The 23207-nt window shown below is 43.6% G+C and overlaps 1 protein-coding gene across 1 annotated transcript in view; it reads left to right on the forward strand.

The window, feature by feature from the left end:
- The window catches only part of LOC140416666 (claspin), a 63273-nt gene extending 41604 nt beyond the window's left edge, over positions 1 to 21669 (forward strand). The window contains exons 13-26 of the mRNA XM_072501143.1: positions 976 to 1046; positions 1834 to 2051; positions 2473 to 2624; positions 3333 to 3562; positions 3789 to 3903; positions 4055 to 4124; positions 5860 to 5948; positions 6724 to 6885; positions 8436 to 8557; positions 9220 to 9347; positions 15129 to 15219; positions 15559 to 15641; positions 16852 to 17016; positions 21420 to 21669. Of these exons, the coding sequence (XP_072357244.1) occupies positions 976 to 1046; positions 1834 to 2051; positions 2473 to 2624; positions 3333 to 3562; positions 3789 to 3903; positions 4055 to 4124; positions 5860 to 5948; positions 6724 to 6885; positions 8436 to 8557; positions 9220 to 9347; positions 15129 to 15219; positions 15559 to 15641; positions 16852 to 17016; positions 21420 to 21536 (1813 nt within the window). The 3' untranslated portion in view covers positions 21537 to 21669. The remainder of the gene's footprint in view (positions 1 to 975; positions 1047 to 1833; positions 2052 to 2472; positions 2625 to 3332; positions 3563 to 3788; positions 3904 to 4054; positions 4125 to 5859; positions 5949 to 6723; positions 6886 to 8435; positions 8558 to 9219; positions 9348 to 15128; positions 15220 to 15558; positions 15642 to 16851; positions 17017 to 21419) is intronic.
- The last annotated feature ends 1538 nt before the right edge of the window (positions 21670 to 23207 follow it).

Consider the following 23207-nt stretch of genomic DNA (forward strand, 5'->3'; position numbering starts at 1 on the left):
GTTTTAAAGGATCATCCCTTTAGTCTGAGATGGTGTCCTCTGGTTCTAGTTTTTCCTACAAGTGGAAACATCCTCTCCATGTCCACTCTATCCAGGCCTTGCAGTATCTTGTACGTTTCAATAAGATCCCCTTCTAAACTCCAACGAGTACAGACTCTGAGTCCTCAAATGTTCCTCATACGACAAATTTTTCATTCCAGGGATCATTCTTGTGAACCTCCTCTGGACCCTTTCCAAGGCCAGCACACCCTTGGATATGGGGCTCACAATACTCCAAATGGGGTCTGACCAGAGCCAATGTACAGCCTCAGAAGTACATCCCTGGTCTTGTATTCTAGCCTTCTTGACACGAATGCTAACATTGCATTTGCCGCCTTGACTGCCGACTGAACCTGCACATTAACCTTAAGAGAATCATGAACAAGGACACCCAAGTCCCTTTGTGCTTCTGCTTTCCGAAGCATTTCCCCATTTAGAAAATAGTCTATGCCTAGATTCTTCCCTCCAAAGTGCATAACCTCACACTTTTCCACATTGTATTTCATTTGCCACTTCATTGCCCACTCTCCTAGCTTGTCCAAATCCTTCTGCAGCTCCCTTGCTTCCTCAATACTACCTGTCCCTCTACAGATCTTTGTATCATCTGCAAACTTAGCAACAGTGCCTTCAGTACCTTCTTCCAGATCATTAATGTATATATGTACTGGGCAGTGAATTTTGGATTTGGTTAACTGAGAGATGGAGAGAAACTCCGAGATGACATTCTCTGCCAGACCTTTTTAAATTAATTTGCGCTCCTGACCACTCAAAATAATGAGAATTTGACGCTGTCCTCTAACATAGTTCTGGTGAAATATTGAATCAAATCTTAGTCAAGGAAAGTTCCTTTATGTTTTTAGTCAACATTTGTGAAGTGCCTGCTTAAATTACTAATAAATGTACTTGGTTTAACTGAGTTGTTGTAATCTCTTCCAGTGAACAGACTTCTGGCAACAAATTGAGACTGCAGCTTCAACAAAGTCCACCCAAAGGGGAAAGCAAACTTGGTAATAAACTTTGGTTTCTGTCTGACCTGTTACTGTTATAAATATCACACATATCAGTGTACTGTTAATTCAAAGGAGGTACTTTCAACATCTGTAACCTGAAGTCTTTTTCTCCCTACTCCATTTATTAAATCAAAAGTAGTTTTTAATGTGTGCAGAAAGAGAAGCAAGGCTTTTAGCCCTTTATCTTTCTTCTGGTGGAATTCAACTTGATTAGCCTTCTTGATTTTTGTAAATTTAACAAAAAAATGATTTGAATGCAAACTACACTTGTAGATTGCAGCTACCTTGTCCAACTGATGATTTGTGCTAGTGTAAATGGCCAGTATTGGTAACTTGTCAACTGTGGCATGAGTTAACTCAGCAGCACCTAAACCCCTCTGGAACACATTTTTAGCAAAGTTGCCAAATTGTAATTAGATTTTTCTCTCATGGGTTTTCCTTCCTAGCATAGATATTGAGGCAATTCTAACATATTACTAACCAAACTAGTTTATTTTACCTTTATGCTGTAACTCAGACTATCTGTGCCTGGTGATTTTGTGAACTTCTACTTCATTGCTAAGTGCTAGTTTCTCCTGAAACTGAAGAGTCTGAAACTTGGAACTACCTATGGTAGCTAAATGTACTTTAGAAAACCTTTTGTAATAGTTTTTTAAATTTCGGAGAAACTGGTCACTGCTTCAGGTAAGTTAAGCAATGTGTTTTCAGAAATGACAGGGCAGTTTTGGCCTAGAATCGCTAGTCGTTATTGTAGATTTCTTAAACAATTTAATATGCGTTTCAGATGAAGATGATTCCACTTCACAGGCCTCAACGACCAAGGAGAATAGTCACAACAGTAGCTTTGAACTAATTGGGTCAATGATTCCCTCATACCAACCATGTAACAAACAGCCAGGCAGATTTGGAGTTGCTCTGCTTGGTGGATTCCGATCACCATCACCTAACATCTTTAATCCAAACAGTCAGTTCAAAACAAGCTTCATGAGTTCAGCATCTAAGGTAAACTTGAATTGCAAAACTTGAGATTTCAATTTTAAAACGAACTATTGATGTCTTGGACCAGAGTACTGGCTTTAGTGTAGCTCCAACGTCAGCAGTTCTGAAATTTAACAAATTAAAAGGTACATTTTTAAGACTTGGACCTTTCTATCTATCTTGCCTGAAGAAAAGTAACAATGGTGATTGGAGAGACCTACTCAAAACAGTGTTGAGAAGTTGACCTTTTTAAAAATATAGGTGGGATTGGATATTGTACATTTGACAGTAAACAAACAAAATTTTGCCAAAAGATGGTCATAAATACTAGCCCACCAGTCTTTTCTACTGACATTTCAGGTTTACAAAATGGACACTATATATTGGAGAACTACAGTATAAATTGCCCAAAAGTAAAATGTCCATGTATCTTTCATACTAACAGAGTTCTGGAAAGCTATCTGAGCCCTCAATGCCAGTAGAAGATTCGCAAGATTTATACAATACATCTCCAGAACCGAAAAACTCAACTGGTGAATCTCAGTTCAGGTTCTCTCTTGAAGATGAAACGCAAAGTCAGTTACTAGATGCAGATGGGTGAGTTGGATCTATTAGATGTCTGAGGTAATGGGAATAGTAACTTAGTGAAAGTTATTATTTTCTTTTGCTCTGACTGTACAATTATTTTTGACACTGCAAGCCGCAACGGGCTCCAGGATAGGCGAGCCTCCATGAACTCCAGGGCAGGGTATCTGGGTGGGAGTTTCCCCAAAGATGCCCTAGGGAATTCCCCCAGGGAAGGATTGCATGACAATTATTCAGGAAGTACAAGCTTCCTTTGGGCAATTGCTCTGCACTGAGAACCATCCGAAAATGCAAATCAAATCACAAACTTCAGAAGGTTCTGACTCATGCAGAAGTAGTGACCCAAAAATAGAAGAATGAAAACCAGCTGTGCTGCGCAGTTCTTGTCTGGCCTGAGTTGAAAGATTGGGCAAGATAAGATTGGCTGGATTTCCAACTTCACCAGAAGTTACAGGGACATTCTTTCCCAGTTATAAAGATTGTAACATATGATGAGTGCTGAAGCAGCATTGTTGAAGTGCTTGTGCATTTTACTATCAAGTTACTTTCCCCAAATAAATATTGGGCTACTTCAATCTGTTTCTTGCTACGTATTAGTGAATGTATTTTTTCAGTTTGTCTGCAGTATATGCATGAAAAATTATGTATTTAAAAATAGTAATTAAATTGAGAACCGGTCCGACTTGTAACTAAACTTTGATTTTTTTTTTTAAATTGTAGGTTTTTGAATGTAGGTCATCGCAGTAATAAATGGCAGCTATCAAAACGTCAACTGCTCCTGGATAATATGGATGAAAATGCAATGGATGCAAACATGGGAGAGTTGCTGGGTTTTTGTTCAGGAGAATTTAAATCTCAAAATCTTGATACACTAAAGGAAAAGAACAAAGAAAAAGAGGAAAATATTGATGAGTTGCTTGGACTTTGTTCCGGCAAGTTTGTATCTCCAGGTACTTGTAGTTTTAAAAAATATATAAATTTTAATTGTACTCTGCTTATATTTTGTGCGTGTGTTTTGGGAGGGGGTCAGGAGATTGGTGCATGAACTGATACGTAATGTTTCTGCCTTTATCCTTATCTCATGACATAAACTTGGCAAATATAAATTTGACAGTTTCTTGTAACAATGCCGCCCAAATGAATAGAATTAAAATTTTACTACTTCCTTCTCTATAGCGGAATCCTCGTGTTCCATCTCTTCTGCTGCAAAGCAACCAAAACCAACCACGGCATCTGATGATCTTATGACTGAGGTGCTTGCACTTTGCTCGGGCTCTTTTCCAACAGACAAGTAAGACTAAACTTCAATTTTGCAACGCTGAATCTTGATCCAAGCTCAATGTTGTCTAGATCAGGAGTCCTTTTTTTAAAGAGCTGGAATATTACTCTTGAATGAAATGTGCATCTTATTATCTTTAGCACTTTTTTAAATCTCTACTTAGGGAAGATGATGAGGAAAATGAAGATGACCAGTTTCAGCTGCTAACAGACGATGAAGTCTTTGAAAGTGAGGTGAGAGATTGTAGATTTGAAATTTTAGGAATGTGATTTGGTTCCAATTCTGAATGTTAAGGCCATTTAGCAGCATTGTAGGTTCAAATACAACCTTCAGCTAAGGCAATAAACACACTTGGTTTACTGAACCATAACATTCATGGTAGAGTAGGATAGATGCAGTCCAAGACATGGTCATTTCCTTTTGACGTAATGGTGTTTTTCTGCTGTGGTGTGCAGGATGGAGGGTTGAAAATAGTGTGAACAGCTGAGACTGCCTTGCTCATGTAGGAGTGGGTGGAGCGGCAGAGGAGAAAGGGAGATTGGATAATTATTCAGTGGGGGTGGGCAGAGGAAAGGATTTAAAGTGCTAGTTTCCTGTGAAATAAGCAAAGACCCACCTTTTTATACGTTTTGGTTGTAACAACAATCGAGCCTCAGCGAACAGACAAGGGCAATAAGTAGAATGCAACTAGAGATTTAAGGAGATAATTCCAGTGTGAGATCTGAGGCAATTGAAGGCACAAGAGTGAACAGGGTGGTGATCCGTTTGTAGTGCAGAGGCGGCCAAGAGATATGCAAAGGCGAGATAATGGATTGAGTTTAACATCAGTACGAGTGCTTTAAATAATTATTGAGACATTGAAGGACTGGAAGTTAACGGAGAACAGTGAAGAAAAGGTTAATTAGTGAGCAGCACTAGAGTACCATACAAAGTGGATGCTGAGTTTTGCTTGATCTTGGTGCTTAATAGGTGATGGATAGGGGAAACTGGGCTGGAGGGCATTGTGGATAGTATCTGTAGGTAATAAAGTAATTGATAGGTTTTCAGTAATGGGTTTACAGAAGTAAATGTATGATGGAAAGCATGGCTTCAAGGCTTGTATGTTTTGTGACAGACCCTCGCTGAAAAGGCAAACAACCTGGGTTTGAGGGATATTAAATAAACAAAGTCTGGAAGCCAAAAATTCTCAGGAAACTGAGACTGGTTGAAACTGGTTAAAAGGATCCTGAGCCATCCGAGCTCGGGTGATCCCAATGATGAAATGCAGGCAGGCTGGAGAAGATGGAAGCTCGGAGTAGCCAAATAGACGGTTTCTACAGGTGTTTCAGTTACATGAAGAGAACATTAGTGGATCTTTGCCATCAAGACTGTTGTAAGCCAAGTTGAGGCATAACATTTTGATGAAAATCATGACCATGGAACTCATAGTTGTGTGCTGCTGTCAGCTGTAGATTAGACAAAACCCTTTATGTAAAGGGAGCTGGAATTCTACCCAAAGTGGTTCAACTCTGAACGATTTGGGCTGAAATTAGCACTGTAAATGCTGGGTGGACTGCTGAGTAAATCTGCAAGATCTGTCTTGGTTGTAACTGACATTTAGTGTGCAAGTTCGTTTATAATCGACTGCGTTTGGCCGATATGAAATCCATTTGGGCAATCTCAACAGAGTTCCTAGTGGTTACTGGACCAAAGAGCAAAATGCAACTATAAATTGGCAGCCCTGCTTAGAAGCTGGAAGGGTGTCTAGTGAAATGAACAGAACAGTTCACACTGGTTTTGTTAGGGGTGCCCTTCCAGGATTGAAGATTGCTGCCAGAGGATGTTGCATTTGTGTCGCTTCCAATATGCCAAACACTACTTCTAATAAATTTCTGCAGAGAATATGATGTAATTGAAGTCTTGTGTGGTATTTTTGTTTCTGAAATTGATAATGACAAAAAGATGAATTTGTCAAATTTCTGTAATCAGGATGAGAAAAGTGATAAAGAGGAAGATAGTGAAAAAGAGGAAGATGAAGAGGAGCAGATGGCCCGGGAGGTTCTCATGAAACGCAAACTGTGAGCACAATAAAGATTTTCTCTCTCTTCCTTCCCCGAACCACAGCTGCTCCTTTGATTATATTTCTAATGTGTATTATAATCTAGAACTGGGGATCACTGTTTAAAAATAATGGGTCACTTGTTTAAGACAGATGAGGAGAATTTCTCTGAGGTTAGAGAGTCTATGAAACTCTTCAAATGGCAGATGGAAGAGTCTTTGTGAATGTCTTTGAGGCAGATCTACATAAATTCTTGACTGACAAGGTATCGGGGGCTGACGCGAATGTGGGGTTGAGGTTGCAATTTGATCAGCCATGATCTAATTGAATGGCGGAGCAGGTTCAAAGGGCTGAGCGACCTACTCCTAATTTGCATGTTCGTATTTCCAACAAATATCTCCTTTGATCATTATTTGACTTAATTGGAAAAGTTTTTTGTATTCAGTTAAATATTGTAACCTGTGATCAGCTGAATTCTCTACATCTGTTTTTTATTCCATTTATTGGAAAATTAATTAAGACTTCAGAAAGAGATAATATCTGGCATTTTGCTTTTGACTTCTGGTATGGTATGGTTGTGATGCCCTTTGGTCAAGTGACCCTGAGATGCACGCTCCAGACTCCATCTGAAAAGTCACCATTTGACTGATGTATGCGGGTTGCTGCTGGCCAAAAAACAATACCCCAGCCTTCTGAAGTAATAAATATAGAGAATATATCTTCATTAAGATACTGCATCAGATTATTGGTTAATTTAGTCCCAAGTGTGTCTCTGATCTGAAATTATTTTATAGGAAACTAAAAGATTTTGTAGAGGATGAGGCTGAACTCTCGGGTAGTGAAGTGGCAAGTGATGATGAATATGATGCAGAATCTGATGACTATGAAGAGGACGTAATTGAAGAGGATCTGCCATCAGATGAGGAGCTGCAGGAACAAGTGAACAAAATTCACATGTGAGTACTTGCCCAACATGTAGGCCCATTTTTCTATGTGTAATACTGCAGAAAGGCCAAGGATGAAATAAAGGATTTGATTATTTCACTGGATTACCTTTGTAGAACTTTGCTGCCTTTTTGCCAGATGACGTAGTACACTGTTTAAACTGTAAGAAGTCTTACAAACCAGGTTAAAGTCCAACAGGTTTGTTTCAAACACTAGCTTTCGGAGCAGCACTCACCCCAGTCCAACGCCGGCATTTCCACATCATGTTTAAACCGGATTAACCAGGAAGTGTTTCGGGACAATGAAACCTATTTCCTGATCTAACAATTCAATGCAGATTTAGATTGAATATAGAGAATAAGACCAGCAGAATTGAAATGTAAGCTTTAGTTTAATTGCATAAAAGCAGAGGCCTGCATTTTGCAATAATAGGGAGGCTAACCGTGCTAACGAATAAATTAGGCAGCAATTTGAGTATGCTCTTGTGCAGGCCAGAGTGGAAATCCAGACATCATGGTCCAATTTACTCTTTTTCTTCATAAATTGTAGTAAAACAGAAATTTGGCAACAGACTCTGCATTGAAATGTGTGTAACATTTGAAGTTGGGGGACATATCTGTAAAGAAAAAGTTAGGGCTGATGCATTTTGGAGTAATTTTTAATGTCACGATAATTAGTAATTCTGACAACTTCTCTGGTTCTGAAAACTAAAATTGTATATAAGTATGGAGTCTTGAGTCCTTCAGTAGAATATTCTTAGAAGTTTAAACTTTTGAACTTTACTTTTTCAGTCTCTCATTCTTCTTTGTAGTTCATCTCTCTCATTGTTTTTCCGTGTATATTTAAATCTACTTTTATGCTACTGGCTTTATACATCCTAATTTAAGCTCTGCATGGCTCATGAGAATTCTTCAATCTAACATATGGACCCTGGACCTCGCACTGCACTCAACCAAGCCCACAAAGTTTGTGGCAGCTGTCCGTATCTGGCTGCAGAATCTGGGCCATTTATGTTGCCTGGATGCATCTTTTTCTATGCACTGATGATTCTCCCAGAATTTATGTTCTGCTTTTTTTCCCCCATCTTTTGAAATATGGTTACTTCAAGAAGATTCCTGGTCAGCAATTGTGGATTTTTCTTGAAATATGAAGAAGCTTCTTTAGAGTATTTGTATAATGTAATTCCAAAGGACAAGTTTACAGTTTGTGTATTTTGGTTGTATATCTGTTTCTGGAAATCCAGTGATCAAATTACACAGTAAATCAAATTAAAGAGCTCATTGTCCCGTTAATTAACCAGATCGATACTTGGCAAGGCCATATGGAATTAAACATAACCTGAGAAACCGTTACCGTCCTCTCGACTTGTCCTCCAAGATCTTCAGTTAAATTCCACGCTCAAATAAAAAATGAATGTTGGAGGTTAACTCTCAAGGAGAAGAAAGATACCATAGATTTTACTGCTTAGCACTTGGGAGCAGATTGTATTTTCTGTTGATTTTTTTTGTTATCGCGAAAGTACTGATTCCTTTCTTCCATTTCATGACCCCACCACTTGCAGGAAGGTATTGATGGATGAAGACAAGCGACAATTGCGTCTTTACCAAGAACAATACCTAGCTGATGGGGACCTGCATAGTGATGGACCAGGTCGTGCACGGAAATTCCGTTGGAAAAATATTGGTATGTTTATTCAGTGTTTTTCCAATTATCAAAATGTTAAGATGAGATCATCATGGGGTTATCGTGGGAGTTTTTTTTAGTCTGAAATTTTCTTTTTTAAATAGGACTTCCATTAACTAACTATCAACGAACATTTGTTTCTAAAATATGTTGTTTGATATGGGGCTTTTACTTTAACTTCAAAGTACACGATCCTCAGGGGGGATGTGAAGAGCGAGTCATAATGGCTCGTTACATACAAAAGAAGTGTTGCTCAAATGTGGGTAACTTGGTTAAATTCTAACATTTTAAAATATTGACAGATAACTTTATGCAATACAAGCTGCATTAGTGCAATGCAATTTCCTTTTAGGACAAACCAGATTGGTGATCTTTAACATCATTTGGGTTGAAGCAGCTGTAGCTTTAATCTGTTGGTCATGTTGGTGACTCTTTCACTGTCTTGAGCTAAGAAAGTCACCATCTATTTATTATAGTCTCCTTTTATTATTGACCTGAGATGCAGTATCCATCTTCCAGTGGACTGTGACCAGATCCATTGTGTTGTAGGTAACAGAGTCTGTTTTGAAAGGCAGACAGAGAAGGAGGGGAATGTGAATTGCTCCTGGTTTAATTTTAAAACCTTCATTATTTTGAGTAATGTAACTTTGTTTTATTTTCAGATGATTCTTCTCAGACTGATTTGTTTCGTGGAGATTCTGAGGATGAACCAAATGAGGAGGAAGTAGATGAGTCCGAAGTAAAATGGCGAAAAGATCGGTTTGAACGAGAGCAGTGGCTTCGTGAGCAGGTATTTTTTTGTCAGCTGGTTTTCTGTTCATCTGTTAGATGCACTTAATTTTACTGTGAAATGCCAAAACTAAGGGCGTAATTCTCCAGAAAGATTTCCAAGTGTGGTAGCGAGCTGGAACTGCCGGGAGCTTCGCGGCACTCTGCCCAGTGAGGCCGGAAATGCTATTCAACGTTAATTGGTCCACTTAATGAGGCTCCATGGGCTTTCCGTCGAAAATTTTTATAATTTTTAAAAATAATCTTTATTGTCAGATGTAGGCTTACATGAACACCGTAATGAAGTTACTGTGAAAAGCCCCCAGTCGCCACATTCCGGCGCCTGTTCAGGTACACAGGGAGAATTCAATGTCCAAATTGCCTAACAGCACGTCTTTCGGGATTGTGGGAGGAAACCCGTGCAGACTCCGCACAGACGGTGACCCAAGTGGGAATCGAACCTGGGACCCTGGCGCTGGGAAATACCATGCTAAGCACTTTGCTACCGTGCCGCCCTATTTGAGGCTCAACAGCTGACTCGCTGGGACCGTGCTTGCCAGCTTCCCCATTACCTTGCACAGCCAGCCCTGCTCAGCTCGCAACCATGGCACCGAGAAAAACGGATCCACGATTCAGGGATGCAGAACTGGGAAAGCTCCTCGATTTGGTGAAAGGCAGGCTGGATGTCCTGTTCCCCCTGAGGGTCACGGTGAGTGAGCCACAGGGCAGCCCGAGCTGCTGTAGTAGTCAAGCTTCTGGGGCACAATCTTCTGAGCACCACACAACTGCTGATGCATATCATGAGGTGGGAAGAACCCCAGGCGAGACAGCCTCTGGTACAGGGTTACCCGTAGTTGATGGAGGCATTTGGGTATGGCCAGGACATTCAAATGGAGCTGTCAGCGACACTCCAGACGTCCATATCTGCTTTGAGGAGTCTCAGAAGCTATGGGCACAGGCGATGGCGCCAACAATGCGTGGCACCGAGACCAACACTGCTCGGGTGGCGACTGCAGTGGAGAGCCTGGTGCATGACATCGACAGCATGTGTCAAGGTGTCCAAGGAGTGGCGCAGTCGGTGACTACCATGGCTGAGGGCCTCGGCTGGATGTCCAACTCGGTGAAGGACATGGCCAGGCTGGCCGTGATGAGGTGCTGTGGGAACATGTCCCGCTCTCGGGTGGGAATGGCCGAGGTGCTGCGCAGCATGTCCCAATCAGTGAGGGGCATCGCTGAGGGCATCAACACCTTGGTGCAGGCATCAAGGAGCCGCCAGGGCTGGCAGAGCCAGATGGTGCAGGGGCACCCGGGGCTTGAACCAGTTGCCCCTTAGTCCCGCGATGAACCCCAGGGCCATCTGGACACCAAGTGGAAGGAGGGGGAGCCAACTTGGACCCATCCACCAGCTCCCCCGAGTTCTGCCCCCTCTAATGAGGCCGAGCCTCGAAGTCAGCACATGTGACAGAGCGGCAGGGCTGTGCTTGTGTCATCAACAAGTGCCCTGGGGCCCTACAGCCCCAGAGGACGTCTCCCAGAATCATCGAAGGCAACTGGGCAAGCTAAGTGGTTGAGTTAGGAGGGTTAAGCACATTGAGGATCACTGGAGGAGGAGAGGGTTGGGAGCTAGGGTGTTGGGGAATGCGGGTGTGGTGGGGAATTGTTGGACACCTGCGACACATTAAAAACCCCTGAGCACAAGCCGTATGACTCCTCTTTGTCACTTTCTTCTGCAATGCGGTCTGACCTCTGAACCCTTGACCCATCACTCCAGGCATCCCCCGCCCCGGGCGCACTATGCAGATGGTGGGTGTGAGCGAGCACTCAACGGATAGGCAGGGGCCAGACTATGGCATAGACAAAGGAGCACCAGCACTCGGCCTACTGCAGATTATCACCACCCCCTGCCCGCGACAGTGTTCCGCTGACAGTGCCGACACAGTCCCAGCACCCTGGAGTGATGTAGCACATACCCTGGGAGGGTGAGAAATGAAGATTGGCACGGCAGCGATGACGGACCAGGCCATGTCTTAAGTGAAGCGGGAGAGTATAAGGGCCTCTCTGGCCATTTGGGTGCCGGACCCTCGTCGCTGCCACCTGTCCTGCAGCCTCCTTCTGGTCCGGCGCCACCTCATCATCCTTGTCGGCATCATCCTTGTCATCCTCCTCCTCTGAGGTGGCCACATGTTCCTCATCCCAAAACTCCAGCATGTCGCCTGCTGCTGTGCCAGGTTGTGGAAGATACAGCAGACCACCACAAAGCGGGCAACCCTCCGACATTATACTGCAAGGCACCACCGCAATGGTTGAGGCATCGGAACCACAGTTTGAGCACTGCTCAATGACCGTTCAAGTGGGCACATGGAGCTGGTTGTATTGGATTTCTGCCTCGGTCTCCGGCCTCTGTACTGGCGTCATTAGCCAGGTCCTCAGCGGGTACCCCTTATCCTCCAAGAGCCATCCATCCTGGGTGGTCCTCAAAGAGGCTGGGGTTGACTAACTGTGCCAGAATATAGCTGTCGTGCACACTACCTGGGAAGGGTGCACCCACGTTTCTGATCTTCATGTGATCGCACTTGAGCTGTATGTTGAGGGAGTGGAACCCCTTTCCTGTTAACGTGGGGCATTCCCAGATGGCCAGGTGAGCGCAGGGCAACATGCTTGCAGTCCATCAACCCCTGGACCTGGGGCATCCTGGCGATGCTGGAGAATCCTACTACCCGGGCATCTTGGGCTTGGTCCATGTCAAAGTTGATGTTTTCCATCTGGGCAAACAGGGCATCCGTGACCTGTTGGATGCACATGTGGCCTGTGACCTGCGAGATTCCACGCGGGTCCCCACTCGAGCCCTGGAAGGATCCTGGGGCGTAAAGTTCAGAGCTGCAGTTGCGGGTGTCCTCATCCTGTGGTGCTAAATCCACGACGACATGGCATTGGTGCCGCACCATCTCCTTGTTGAGGCGGCACCACCTGTGGCACGTGTTGTCAGTCATTTGTTCAAACTACCAGTGATGCCTGTACACTCTGGGCAGCCGCAGGACTCCAACTCTGGGTCCCTCCCTGGCCTGATGGGCGGCCGAGTCCTCTGGGTATTGGGTGAGATCCGGCACATGAGCCACCATCTTGAGCATCTGCAGGTGCTGCTGTCGGCGCCAGGCCTAGCAGCCGCTCCACTTGGGCAAGTTCTGCAGGGTCCGAAATACTGTCTGTACCCTTCAATATCTGTAGGGAATTGGGAGAGGGTGTTGCACTGACAAACAGCAATGGCTCCCACCCCAGGACCCTCCATTCCCCCATTGATCCTCTTACCCCATGCCCGGAACGCCCTGCCCAAGCACATCCAGCCGCAGCTGGCTCCCCTCACTGGACCCCAGACCCAGGACACCCGCTCATACCTCCTGGACCGGGAGCTGGTGCACTCCCCATTGCACTCACCCACTCTCCGGCTGTGGACTTGTCTCTGGAGCTGTGTCCCATCCCTTGGGTGTTCGGAAGTTGGCTGTTGCCTCTGTGGTGTTGCCTTCCACAGTGTTCAGCTTAACGGTCTGATTGGGATGCTAGGTAATGATTACCCCATGCTACATGGTCAGCCCACCTACGGGAATGAACTTGGGTTGTGTGAAGTGCTCGTTTAACCACAATTGCCAATTCCCTATTAGCCATCGTCTTCAGCCTCCGGGCTCTGTGCTGAAGCCCTTCTGCCAGGTTCATATTTTTAAAAAGGGAATATTAATCGGCACCAGCATGACCATTTGCTGGGGAGGTCGCTGAATGATGGGAGGCCATTGGATATGGGGTAGCTCCCATTAATTGTATGGAAATAGGGCTTTGGGGCAGCATGGTAGCATAGTGGTTAGCACTAGGGTCCCAGGTTTGATTTCTGCTTGGGTTACCCTGTGCGGAGTCTGCACGGTCTCCCCGTGTCTGCGTGGGTTTCCTCCGGGTGCTCCTGTTTCCTCCCACAATCCAAAGATATGCAGGTTAGGTGGATTGGCCATGCTAAATTGCCCTTGGGTTAGATGGGGTTGCTGGGTTACGGGGATAGGGTGGAGGTGTGGGCTTAAGTAGGGTGCTCTTTCCAAGAGCAGGTGCAGACTTGATGGGCTGAATGGCCTCCTGCACTGTAAATTCTATGATAAAGTGGGGATTTGGTTTCTCGGTGAGATCCCGATTTTGCTTGCCGGTTGCATCGCAAATTGTTTGGCACCTGGCACGGTTCTCTTTTTCAGCCTCTCTCTATTCACCAGCTTTGTTTTGCTTGAGCGAGAGTACAGCTAGGCCTGAGAATCACGCCCTAACCTTTTGCATTCTTGCAGCAACCATATTTAGTAGTGCTTAAATCAACATTGCTACATAATTTGATATTTTGGGATCTGACACTGTTCCTTGGCCAGTTATTTACTTATCAGGTTTTTGCAGAATTGGTGAGGGGAGAAAAGGGACCACAATAATAAGGGTCATTTGCTTACATGCTCATGTATTAGGTTAAGAGCCCCAAGAGTGGTTACGAAGTGATTAAAGACTTATGATTCAGCATTTTTGGCTCAGCGATACTATCGGCAAGTAGCTTTTTATAAGATAATGTTTTGATGGGGCTTTGATCAATATTAATTCAAACTGGCTGAAATTCCAAATTCTGTTTGACTAATCAAATCTCATTGCAGAAGTCATCAGTGTTTTAAACTAAATCTATTATTTTAATTCTATTGCCTTAATAAACCAACATATATTAGTTAGGTTTTAGAAGATCTGTAATGTAACGGCAGGATATCTTTCAAGGTGTAATATGCTGCTATAACAGGCTGTGACTTTACTCAGTCAACATATCAAAATGAGGAAGAACTCCGACCCTCCCTCTCCCCCCTCCTTCCTTCCCTCCCTCTCTCTCTCTCTCTCTCTCTCTCTCTCTCTCTCTCTCTCTCTCTCTCTCTCCCCCCCCCCCCCCCCCCCCCCCTCCCCGATGCTAAGGCAAGGAGATGTGAAAGTCTGCAGCACTGAGGTGTAATTTTAGTTCAAATGCAATTCAAGGCTTCTTTTGCCCTCTACTTTGAAGATAGGAGTCAGATAAAATTTCTTATTCACTTAGGAGCATAGTCCAAAATAAAATGTTTTGATCTGCATGCAACTTTAACATACTGGCACAGTAGTTGGCACTACTGCTTCACAGTGCGAAGGGTGACTGTGAAGTTTGCACTTTCTCCCCGTGTCTGCGTGGGATTCCTCCAGGTGCTCCGGTTTCCTCTTGCAGGTTAGGTGGATTAGAACATACAGTGCAGAAGGAGGCCATTCAGCCCATCAAGTCTGCACCAACCCACATTAAGCCCTCACTTCCACCCTATCTCCGTAACCCAATATCCCCTTCTAATCTTTTTGGACAGTGAGGGCAATTTAGCATGGCCAGTCCACCTAGCCTGCACGTCTTTGGACTGTGGGAGGAAATCGGAGCACCCGGAGGAAACCCACGCAGACACAGGGAGAATGTGCAGACTCCGCACAGACAGTGACCCAGCGGGGAATCGAACCTGGGACCCTGGCGCTGTGAAGCCACAGTGCTATCCACTTGTGCTACCATGCTGCCCAACGATTGGCCATGATCAATGCATGGGATTACGGGGATAGAGCAGGGGAGTGGGCCTGGTTGGTGTGCTCTTTCGGAGGGTCAGTGCTGACTCGATGGATCACATGATTCCATTTTGCACTGTAGGGATTCTGTGGAAGCAAATGTTTATTTAGATCTTTCCAATTTAAGGTTAAATCTACTGGATTTCATCAGATTGAAGTATAATCTGTCTTCCTTTCGCTCCAGTCACAGGATGCAGGAAGTGAAGAAGAGGTTGGTGAAGACAGCCAATTCATGAAACTGGCAAAGAAAATTACTGTGAAAGCTTTGCAGAAAGGTATTGTGAAATGTTGAAATGTTTGTCACAGCATTCTATTACTTAGCAAGAAACATTTTCTGATTTAAATGAATAAGTGAAAACGAAGTGCCATGTCACAAGTGGGACCAATTTTCATTCTGTTCTTAAATGTATTTTAGTTATAGTAACGTAATCATTACACCAAATTTTATCAAAAGTATATCTTGTGTGGAAACATGTGGATACTTGTCCATTTGAATAGGGTTGAGATTACACCATAAAATGTAGAACTAATCTTCAACTGTTTGGATTACTTGTGTAAAGCACACCTCATTAGAAGGAGGCTCACCCTAATGCTTGCCATATGTGGGTTTGCAGGTAGCTCCATGGAAGCAGTTACAGAAAGGCAGCAACAGGAATCGATGGGACTCCAGCCCCAGAAATCCTCCTCTGTCCTTTGGGTATGTGTTGATTATTGAATTGGTTGCTTGCACATGAGTTTCAGAAAATGCTCCCAAATTTATGTTTTCCAAAAATGCGGTAGGGATATGAGAGTTTAAAAAATAGTGTTCTTGGGTTAATTTCTAAATTTTATTGCCTTTTTGTAACCACTTAAATAAAACCCTTCATTTTATCGAATCATTACAGTTTTTTTGAACTCCTCTTGTATAGAGTCTGCATCCGTGAACTAATGCTGAAAGTTGAATGTAGTTTGTTGCATTTAATTTCGAGTTGGTGTTTTTGACCAGTCTTGGGAAGTAATCTGGAACAGTCCAACTCTGAAAGTCCCCAGCCATCAGTAACTCTCTGCTTAAGCGTATATGAATGTCATCATAAGACTCTTTTTTTATTATTATTCATCACAAATATTCAGGGATCAGCTTAGTTCGACTGAGTAGGCAATGACTGCATTTCGTTCAACTTTTTTTATTCTGCAGGATATTTTGTGAGGTTGTACCACAAGGTATACCAGTGTGCAGCCATTGCATTAGAGTGAGACTTGACTTTAGAACTGGTATTTCCACTGAGAACAAGTTCATGATAGATGTGTACTGGTAATTTGGTGAAGGGAAGGGATACATTATGCAGGCAGGATATATTTTCTTTGGAGTAAAGGAAGAGGAGAGAATTAGGTGATGTTGGCGTCAGTTATTATGCAGTGCCAACTGACCACTGCCAGAGCCGCAGGACAGAATCTAGCAGCAATGGTTTACCCCCTACCCTTTTTCACAAGCCGGTCAAAGCCAAAGTACTAACGGGGAGAGTTTCCAGTTTGGTTTTTTTTAAGTCCGGTTTTTCTGTAAGAATCGGCTTCATCAAAGAAATAAATTTAGTGAAAATAAGAAAATCCAGTCCCATCAATAGACTTCCATGCCAATTGAATTTTAAGCAGTTTCCCACATATGAAAATTGGGTAAGCTCAAAGGCATTTCTCCTTCAGTTTGTAATGGGGTTCTTTTTGAGATGGTTGACAGCAACCATTTCAAGGCTGCCAGATTCAAGAATGTCACTTTATCGGACTGTTGTAATTATATGTGTAAATACTAAAACTTCAATTTCTCTGTGATACAGTGGCTTGCTTCATACCTTCAGAGAATCAAAAGTCTACATGGCGGGGGAGGGAGATGTTACTGACTTTTCATGGCTTTTTTTTTAATATATATTTATTAGATGAAAAATGGATCCCTATTAAATCGACCCCGCGAAGTACTACAGAAACTAGCAGCAATGTCAGATGTGAATCTAAATGCTCCTCGTGCCAGCTCCCGTAACTTTGTCTTCCATACATTATCTCCAGAAAAGGCTGAAAAGAAAACAACAGCATCAAAGCCACAGGTAAGAACAGAAAAATACGAGTATGCCGGATATGAATACCACTGCATTCTTTCTATCTCTGATGTCACGTGGTTCACTTTCAGATTGGCCATCAATATTTTGTCAATGGTGGTAATGCTGCAGCTTGCCGTGTGGCAGCATGTAGATGAGAAATATGAGGGGACAAAGGATCGATCTCTTGGTCACCGAGTGCTTCTGGATAATTAACTAATAACATCTGTGAAAGACAAATCAGAATATTTGTGGAAGAGCAAAGTACTTGGGTGCACAGGTACGCAGATAGCGAAAAGCCAATGCAAAACATAATCTAAAAGACAAATGGAATGTTGGCCTTTACCAGAAGGGGGTTGGAATTCAAAAGTGAAATGCTAGTTCAGTTGTACAGATCCTTTGATAGACCCCCTTCTGAAGTATGCTTTTATTTTGGGATATTTAATCTTGGGAGGTATATTGACCTCCATGAGGGGAGCACAGTTCATATTCACCAGAATTCAACCAGACTTTAAGGGTTGCTTGAGGGCAACGTGCAAATATTTTGTTCATATTCCCTTGTGTTTAGAAGGTTGATGGGTGATCTAATCAAGATGTTGTACGTTCTATAAATGGACGTGATAGGACAGATGCATATACTTCCTCTGGAAGGGGAAACCCAGAATAAGGAAGGAAAATTTAAACTGGAGGTGTGCATCAGAAATCGCTTTTCCATTCAATCGGTAATGGAAAACTGGTACATTCCCAAAAAAGCAGCAGAGCTGGGTCAGTTAAAATTTTCAAGACTTGATAGTTTTTTTATTGGCTAATGGTATTAAAGATGAAGCCCACATTCTCCAATTTGGTTTCGGGCAGCACGGTAGCCTTGTGGATAGCACAATTGCTTCACAGCTCCAGGGTCCCAGGTTCGATTCTGGCTTGGGTCACTGTCTGTGCGGAGTCTGCACATCCACCCCGTGTGTGCGTGGGTTTCCTCCGGGTGCTCCGGTTTCCTCCCACAGTCCAAAGATGTGCGGGTTAGGTGGATTGGCCATGATAAATTGCCCTTAGTGTCCAAAATTGCCCTTAGTGTTGGGTGGGGTTACTGGGTTATGGGGATAGGGTGGCGGTGTTGACCTTGGGTAGGGTGCTCTTTCCAAGAGCCGGTGCAGACTCGATGGGCTGAATGGCCTCCTTCTGCTCTGTAAATTCTATGATGAGTAAATGGAAAAATACACGTTAGGAGCTGATGGGACAGACTTGCACAATTGTGCTCCATTGTTCTTTTTTTTAAAAAAAAGTATTTTAATTCAAGTTTTTAACATTTACGAAACATTACAACACAAAATAAACCCAGCACAAACACCCCCCTCCCCCACCCCCGCCCAAACAGTTGACTAACTAGTTCCCTGAAATGCAGAATAAACAAACCCCATCTCTTGTGGAAAGGGGTTCGTAGGGCAAACTTCACCTTCTGTAAATGCAGGAGCTCCATTAGTCACTGTGTGGAGTTTGTACATTCTCCCCGTGTTTGCGTGGGTCTCGCCTCCACAACCCAAAGATGTGCCGGTTAGGTGAATTGGCCATGCTAAATTGTTCCTTAATTGGGGGGGAAATAATTGGGTACGCCAAATTTTTTTCTTAAATGAACTCCCATTATATCCCCCAGCCATGCCGAGGCACGGGTGGAGAAGCTGACCTCTACCTCAACAGAACCCGCCTGAGTGATCAGCGAGGTGAAGGCTATAACATCTCCCTCCAGCAGGTCTGACACCATGATTATGACCTCCAGGGGATCAGGCTCCAAATATGGTGCTGAAGAACGACCTCCAAAATGTCTATAACTTTAGCAGGGCCAGAACATGTGTACATGATTAGCTGGGCCCCTCTCACACCACTCTCAAATATCCTCTTAAACCCCCCACCCCCCTCAAACAGCCGGCTCATCCTCGGCTTCGTCAGGTGCACCCAATGTACAACCTTCAGCTATATCAACCTAGCCTTGCACACGTGGTTGAGGCATTCACCATCCGCAGCACCTCGCACCACAACTCCCTCCTCCAGTGCCATTCCTAACTTCTCCCACCCACCCCTCCAGAGACCCCTTCTCTTCCAAACTCCGACCATAAATTACCAAGATGACCCCATCCTCCATTACCGATAACAACACTTCCAGCAATGAGGAGGAAGCTACCGGAAATGTCGGAAAGACCTTTTTCACAAAGTCCTGCACCTGCGGGTACCTAAAATTCTCCCTATGCAGGAACCCAAACTTTGCTCCTTACTCCTCTAAACTCGCGAACCACCTTTCTAAAAGCAAGAGCTTCATCTCCTTCACCCCTCTTTGCTCCCATTCTCTCATCCACTCACCCCGGCACAAACCCATGATTCTCTCCGATCGGCATCAACCTAGACCCCACCCCGAACCTAAAGTGCTGCCAAAGTTGCCTCTATATTTTCAGCATGGCAACCATCACAGGACTTCCCGAATACCTCACTGGGGCAAACTGGAGCGGCGCCGTTGCCAGCACCTCCAACCCCGACCCCCTACTGGAACCTGCTTCCATCCTCGCCCACAAAGCCTCCGTCTCCCAACTCCTACCTCTTCGCAGTCACTGCCCTGTAATAGTACAACAGATTCGGAAGGCCCAACCTCCAAGACTGCCACCCCCTCTGAAGTACAGTCTTCCTAATCTAGCTACCATACTGCATGGACAAATGATGAAACCAACCTATCCACACCCTTAAAAAAATGATTTGGGCAAAAAGACCGTCAAGCACGGAAATACAAATGAACACCGTGGCAAAATATTCCTCACTGCCTGCACCTGACTTGCCAATGACAGGGGAATACTATCCCCAACTCAGTAGATCTGCCGTAACCCTACCTACGAGACTAATAAAGTTCAACTTACAAAGCCGTGTTCCATTGTTCTACCATGTTTTTTTCGTTAATGGGATGTAGGTGTCGCTGGCTAAGCCTTCATTCATTGCTCATCACTAATTGCCCTTGAGAAGGTGGAGGTGAGAAGTCTTTTAGGACTTTTGCAGTCCTGTTATGTTGTTAGGGAGGGGCTTCCAGGATTTTGACCCAGTGACAGTGATATATTTCCAAGTCAGGATGGTCAGCAACTAGGAGGGGAACTTCCAGATGTTAGTGTTCCTAAGTGTCCTTGTCGTTCAGATAGTAGCAGTCATGGGTTTGGAAGATGCTATCTAAGGAGCCCTGGTGAATTTATGATGTGCAACTTATAGATGGTACACACTCCTATCACTATGGATTGATGGTGGAGGGAATGACTGTTTGTGGCGTGGATGCCAGTTAAGTGGGCTGCTTGTGTTTGGTGGAGCTGTACTCTGGCAAGTGGAGAGTATTTCATCACACTCCTGACTTAGCCTTGTAGATGGTGGCTAGGCTTTGGGGAGTCAGGTGAGTTACTGCAACCTTAAAGTGCAATAGTTGGATTCTCTCTAGTTGGAAATGGTTATTTCCTGGCACTTGTGTGGCACAAATGTTACTTACCACATGTCAGCCCAAGTCCGTTTGTCCATGTCTTGCTGCATTTGGACATGGTACTGCTTCAGTATCTGAGGAGTTGCGAATTATGCTGAACATTGTGCAGTCATCAGAGAACACCTCTGCCACTGACCTTATGATGGAAGGAAGGTCATTGTTGAAGATGGTTGGCTCTACAACACTATCCTGCGGAACTCCTGCAGTGATTTCCTGGGGCTGAGATGATTGACCTCCAATCACCGCAACCATCTTTGTGCCAAATTTGACTCCAGCCAGTGGAGAGTTTTCTCCCTGATACCCATTGACTCCACTGGGGCTTCCTGATGCTGTACTTGGTCAAGTGACAAGGGTAGTCACTCTCGCCTCACATCTGGAGTTCAGCTCTTTTGTCCATGTTTGAAACAAGGCTGTAATGAGGTCTGGAGCGGATTAGCCCTGGTGAAACACCAACTGAGTGTCCATGAGCAGTTTATTGCAAAACAAGTGCCACATGATAGCACTGTTGATGACCCCTTCTATCACTTTACTGATGATGGGGAGTAAACTGATAGGGTGATAATTGGCCTGTACTTTGTCCTGCTTTTGTGTGCACAGGACATGCCCAGACAATTTTCCTCATTGCAGGGATGTGGCAGGTTCTGAAGCACAAGCCTTCAATGTTATTGCCAGAATATTGTTAGGGCCCATAGCCTTTGCAGAAAACAGTGCCTTCAGTGAATTGAACTGGCTGAAAACTGTGATCTGTGATGCTGGGGACCTCCAGAAGAGGCCATGGTTTTCATCCACTTGGCACTTCTTGCTGAAGGTTATTGCAAATGCTGCAGCCTTATCTGAAGATGGCTGTTTTTGCTGAAGCCGCTGATAATGTGTGGAAGTATATCATCAACAGAACTAATGAATCCACTTTATTTTGCAGACAAAAAGAAAGGCAGCTGTTACTCCAACCACTTCATTAGCAAAGCGCCCACGGACTGAGAAGACACCAACAAATAGCACCCAAAACAGAAGTATATTCCGATATCTAGAGAAATGATTATTGTAATTATAATGTAGTTTCCACTTGTATTCAGCTTGTGTGATTGTAAATTAGCTGTGTTGTAAATGTATGTGATATAAATGCTCTTTTAGATTGTTTTATCCAAGAAATAAATTACACATTTTTATAATTCTCTGGATTTTTTTTTACATTTTCACTCTTTTAAAAATGTTTGGATGTTTGATGTTGGGGTTAAAAATATCCAATGTGCTGTGAGTATTTGATTCCAATTGCATCAAATTATCATCTAAGTGGAAACGTGATATTCAAATTTGAAAAAGGAGCAGTAAACAAGACCAACATCTACAGAGCAAACACTTATGATCGTTGCACATATATCTGTTGTGTGATAAAGACCATCAGAAGAATCCTAGTAGAGTTTGAAGAAATGGATATACTTCAATCTGTAGCAGTCCCTTAAACAGCTAACTAAATCAGTGACAACAAATGGCCAGTGAATAAACCGATTTTAGGATAAAAGAAAATATGACATTTATCCACTCCCACTCGTGCAGAGATGCCAATATATGGACTAAGCTGCTTTAATCATAGAAAGTAAAAGGCGCTTCAGCTCATTGTGCTGTGCCAGCTCTTTAAAAGTGCTCCTCAATTTGTTCTACTCCCCTGACCCTTTCCAATAATTGTGAATTTTTCCTCATTAAGTATCATCCAATTTTTTAATGCAAGTTATTACTGAAACTCCTTCCAGCACCCTCTCTGGCGTTGCATTCCAGATCACAATTTTCTGGAAAAATATGTTCCTGATTCTTCTGTCTGTCACTTTCTATACGTGTCCCCTGGCTGCTGACTCGTCTGCTGGACACAAAGTAAATGAGGAAAAACTGAACTACTTAATGCTTTTAAGCACCTTTAGCAAATCTCCCCTCCACCCTCCAAGGCTTTGGCAGTTTCCCATATGTGTCCCGAATTGACCACAATACACCAGCTGGGAAGGTGGTGTATAAAACTTTAGCCTAACTTCCTTGCTTTTGTATTCGATGACTGTTTATTTAGCCACTGTTCTATACTTTTTAAAACTCGGCTCCCAACCTATCCTGATGCTTTTGAAGGTTACACATGGTCTGTGTTTTAAAAAATATATATTTTATTAAAGTTTTTCGATCAAACAAAAATTTCCCATTTTACAACTTTGTAATAATATATACATTGATTGTTTTTTAAAAAAAAAAAAATAATATGCTAACTAACGGCAACTGCCAACAACAAAATAAGAAACAACAGAAATAGTAACTAAAATAGTAACTCCGTAACATCTAATATAAATAACTAATATATAAACACACAAAACCCTGAGGACCCAAATGAGCCCTCCCTCCCCCCCTGGGTTGCTGCTGCTACCTTTCCTATTTTCCCTTATTGCTCTGCGAGATAGTTGAGGAACGGTTGCCACCGCCTGGTGAACCCTTGAGCCGAACCTCTTAGTGCGTACTTTATCCGCTCCAATTTTATGAACCCTGCCATGTCATTGATCCAGGCCTCCACACCCGGGGGCTCAGCTTCTTTCCACATAAGTAGAATCCTTCGCCGGGCTACTAGGGACGCAAAGGCCAAAACATCGGCCTCTCTCGCCTCCTGCACTCCCGGCTCATCTGCAACCCCAAATATAGCCAACCCCCAGCTTGGTTTGACCCGGACCCCCACCACCTT

Source organism: Scyliorhinus torazame, chromosome 1 (genome assembly GCF_047496885.1).
Source record: "Scyliorhinus torazame isolate Kashiwa2021f chromosome 1, sScyTor2.1, whole genome shotgun sequence".
NCBI classification, from domain to species: Eukaryota; Metazoa; Chordata; class Chondrichthyes; order Carcharhiniformes; family Scyliorhinidae; genus Scyliorhinus; species Scyliorhinus torazame.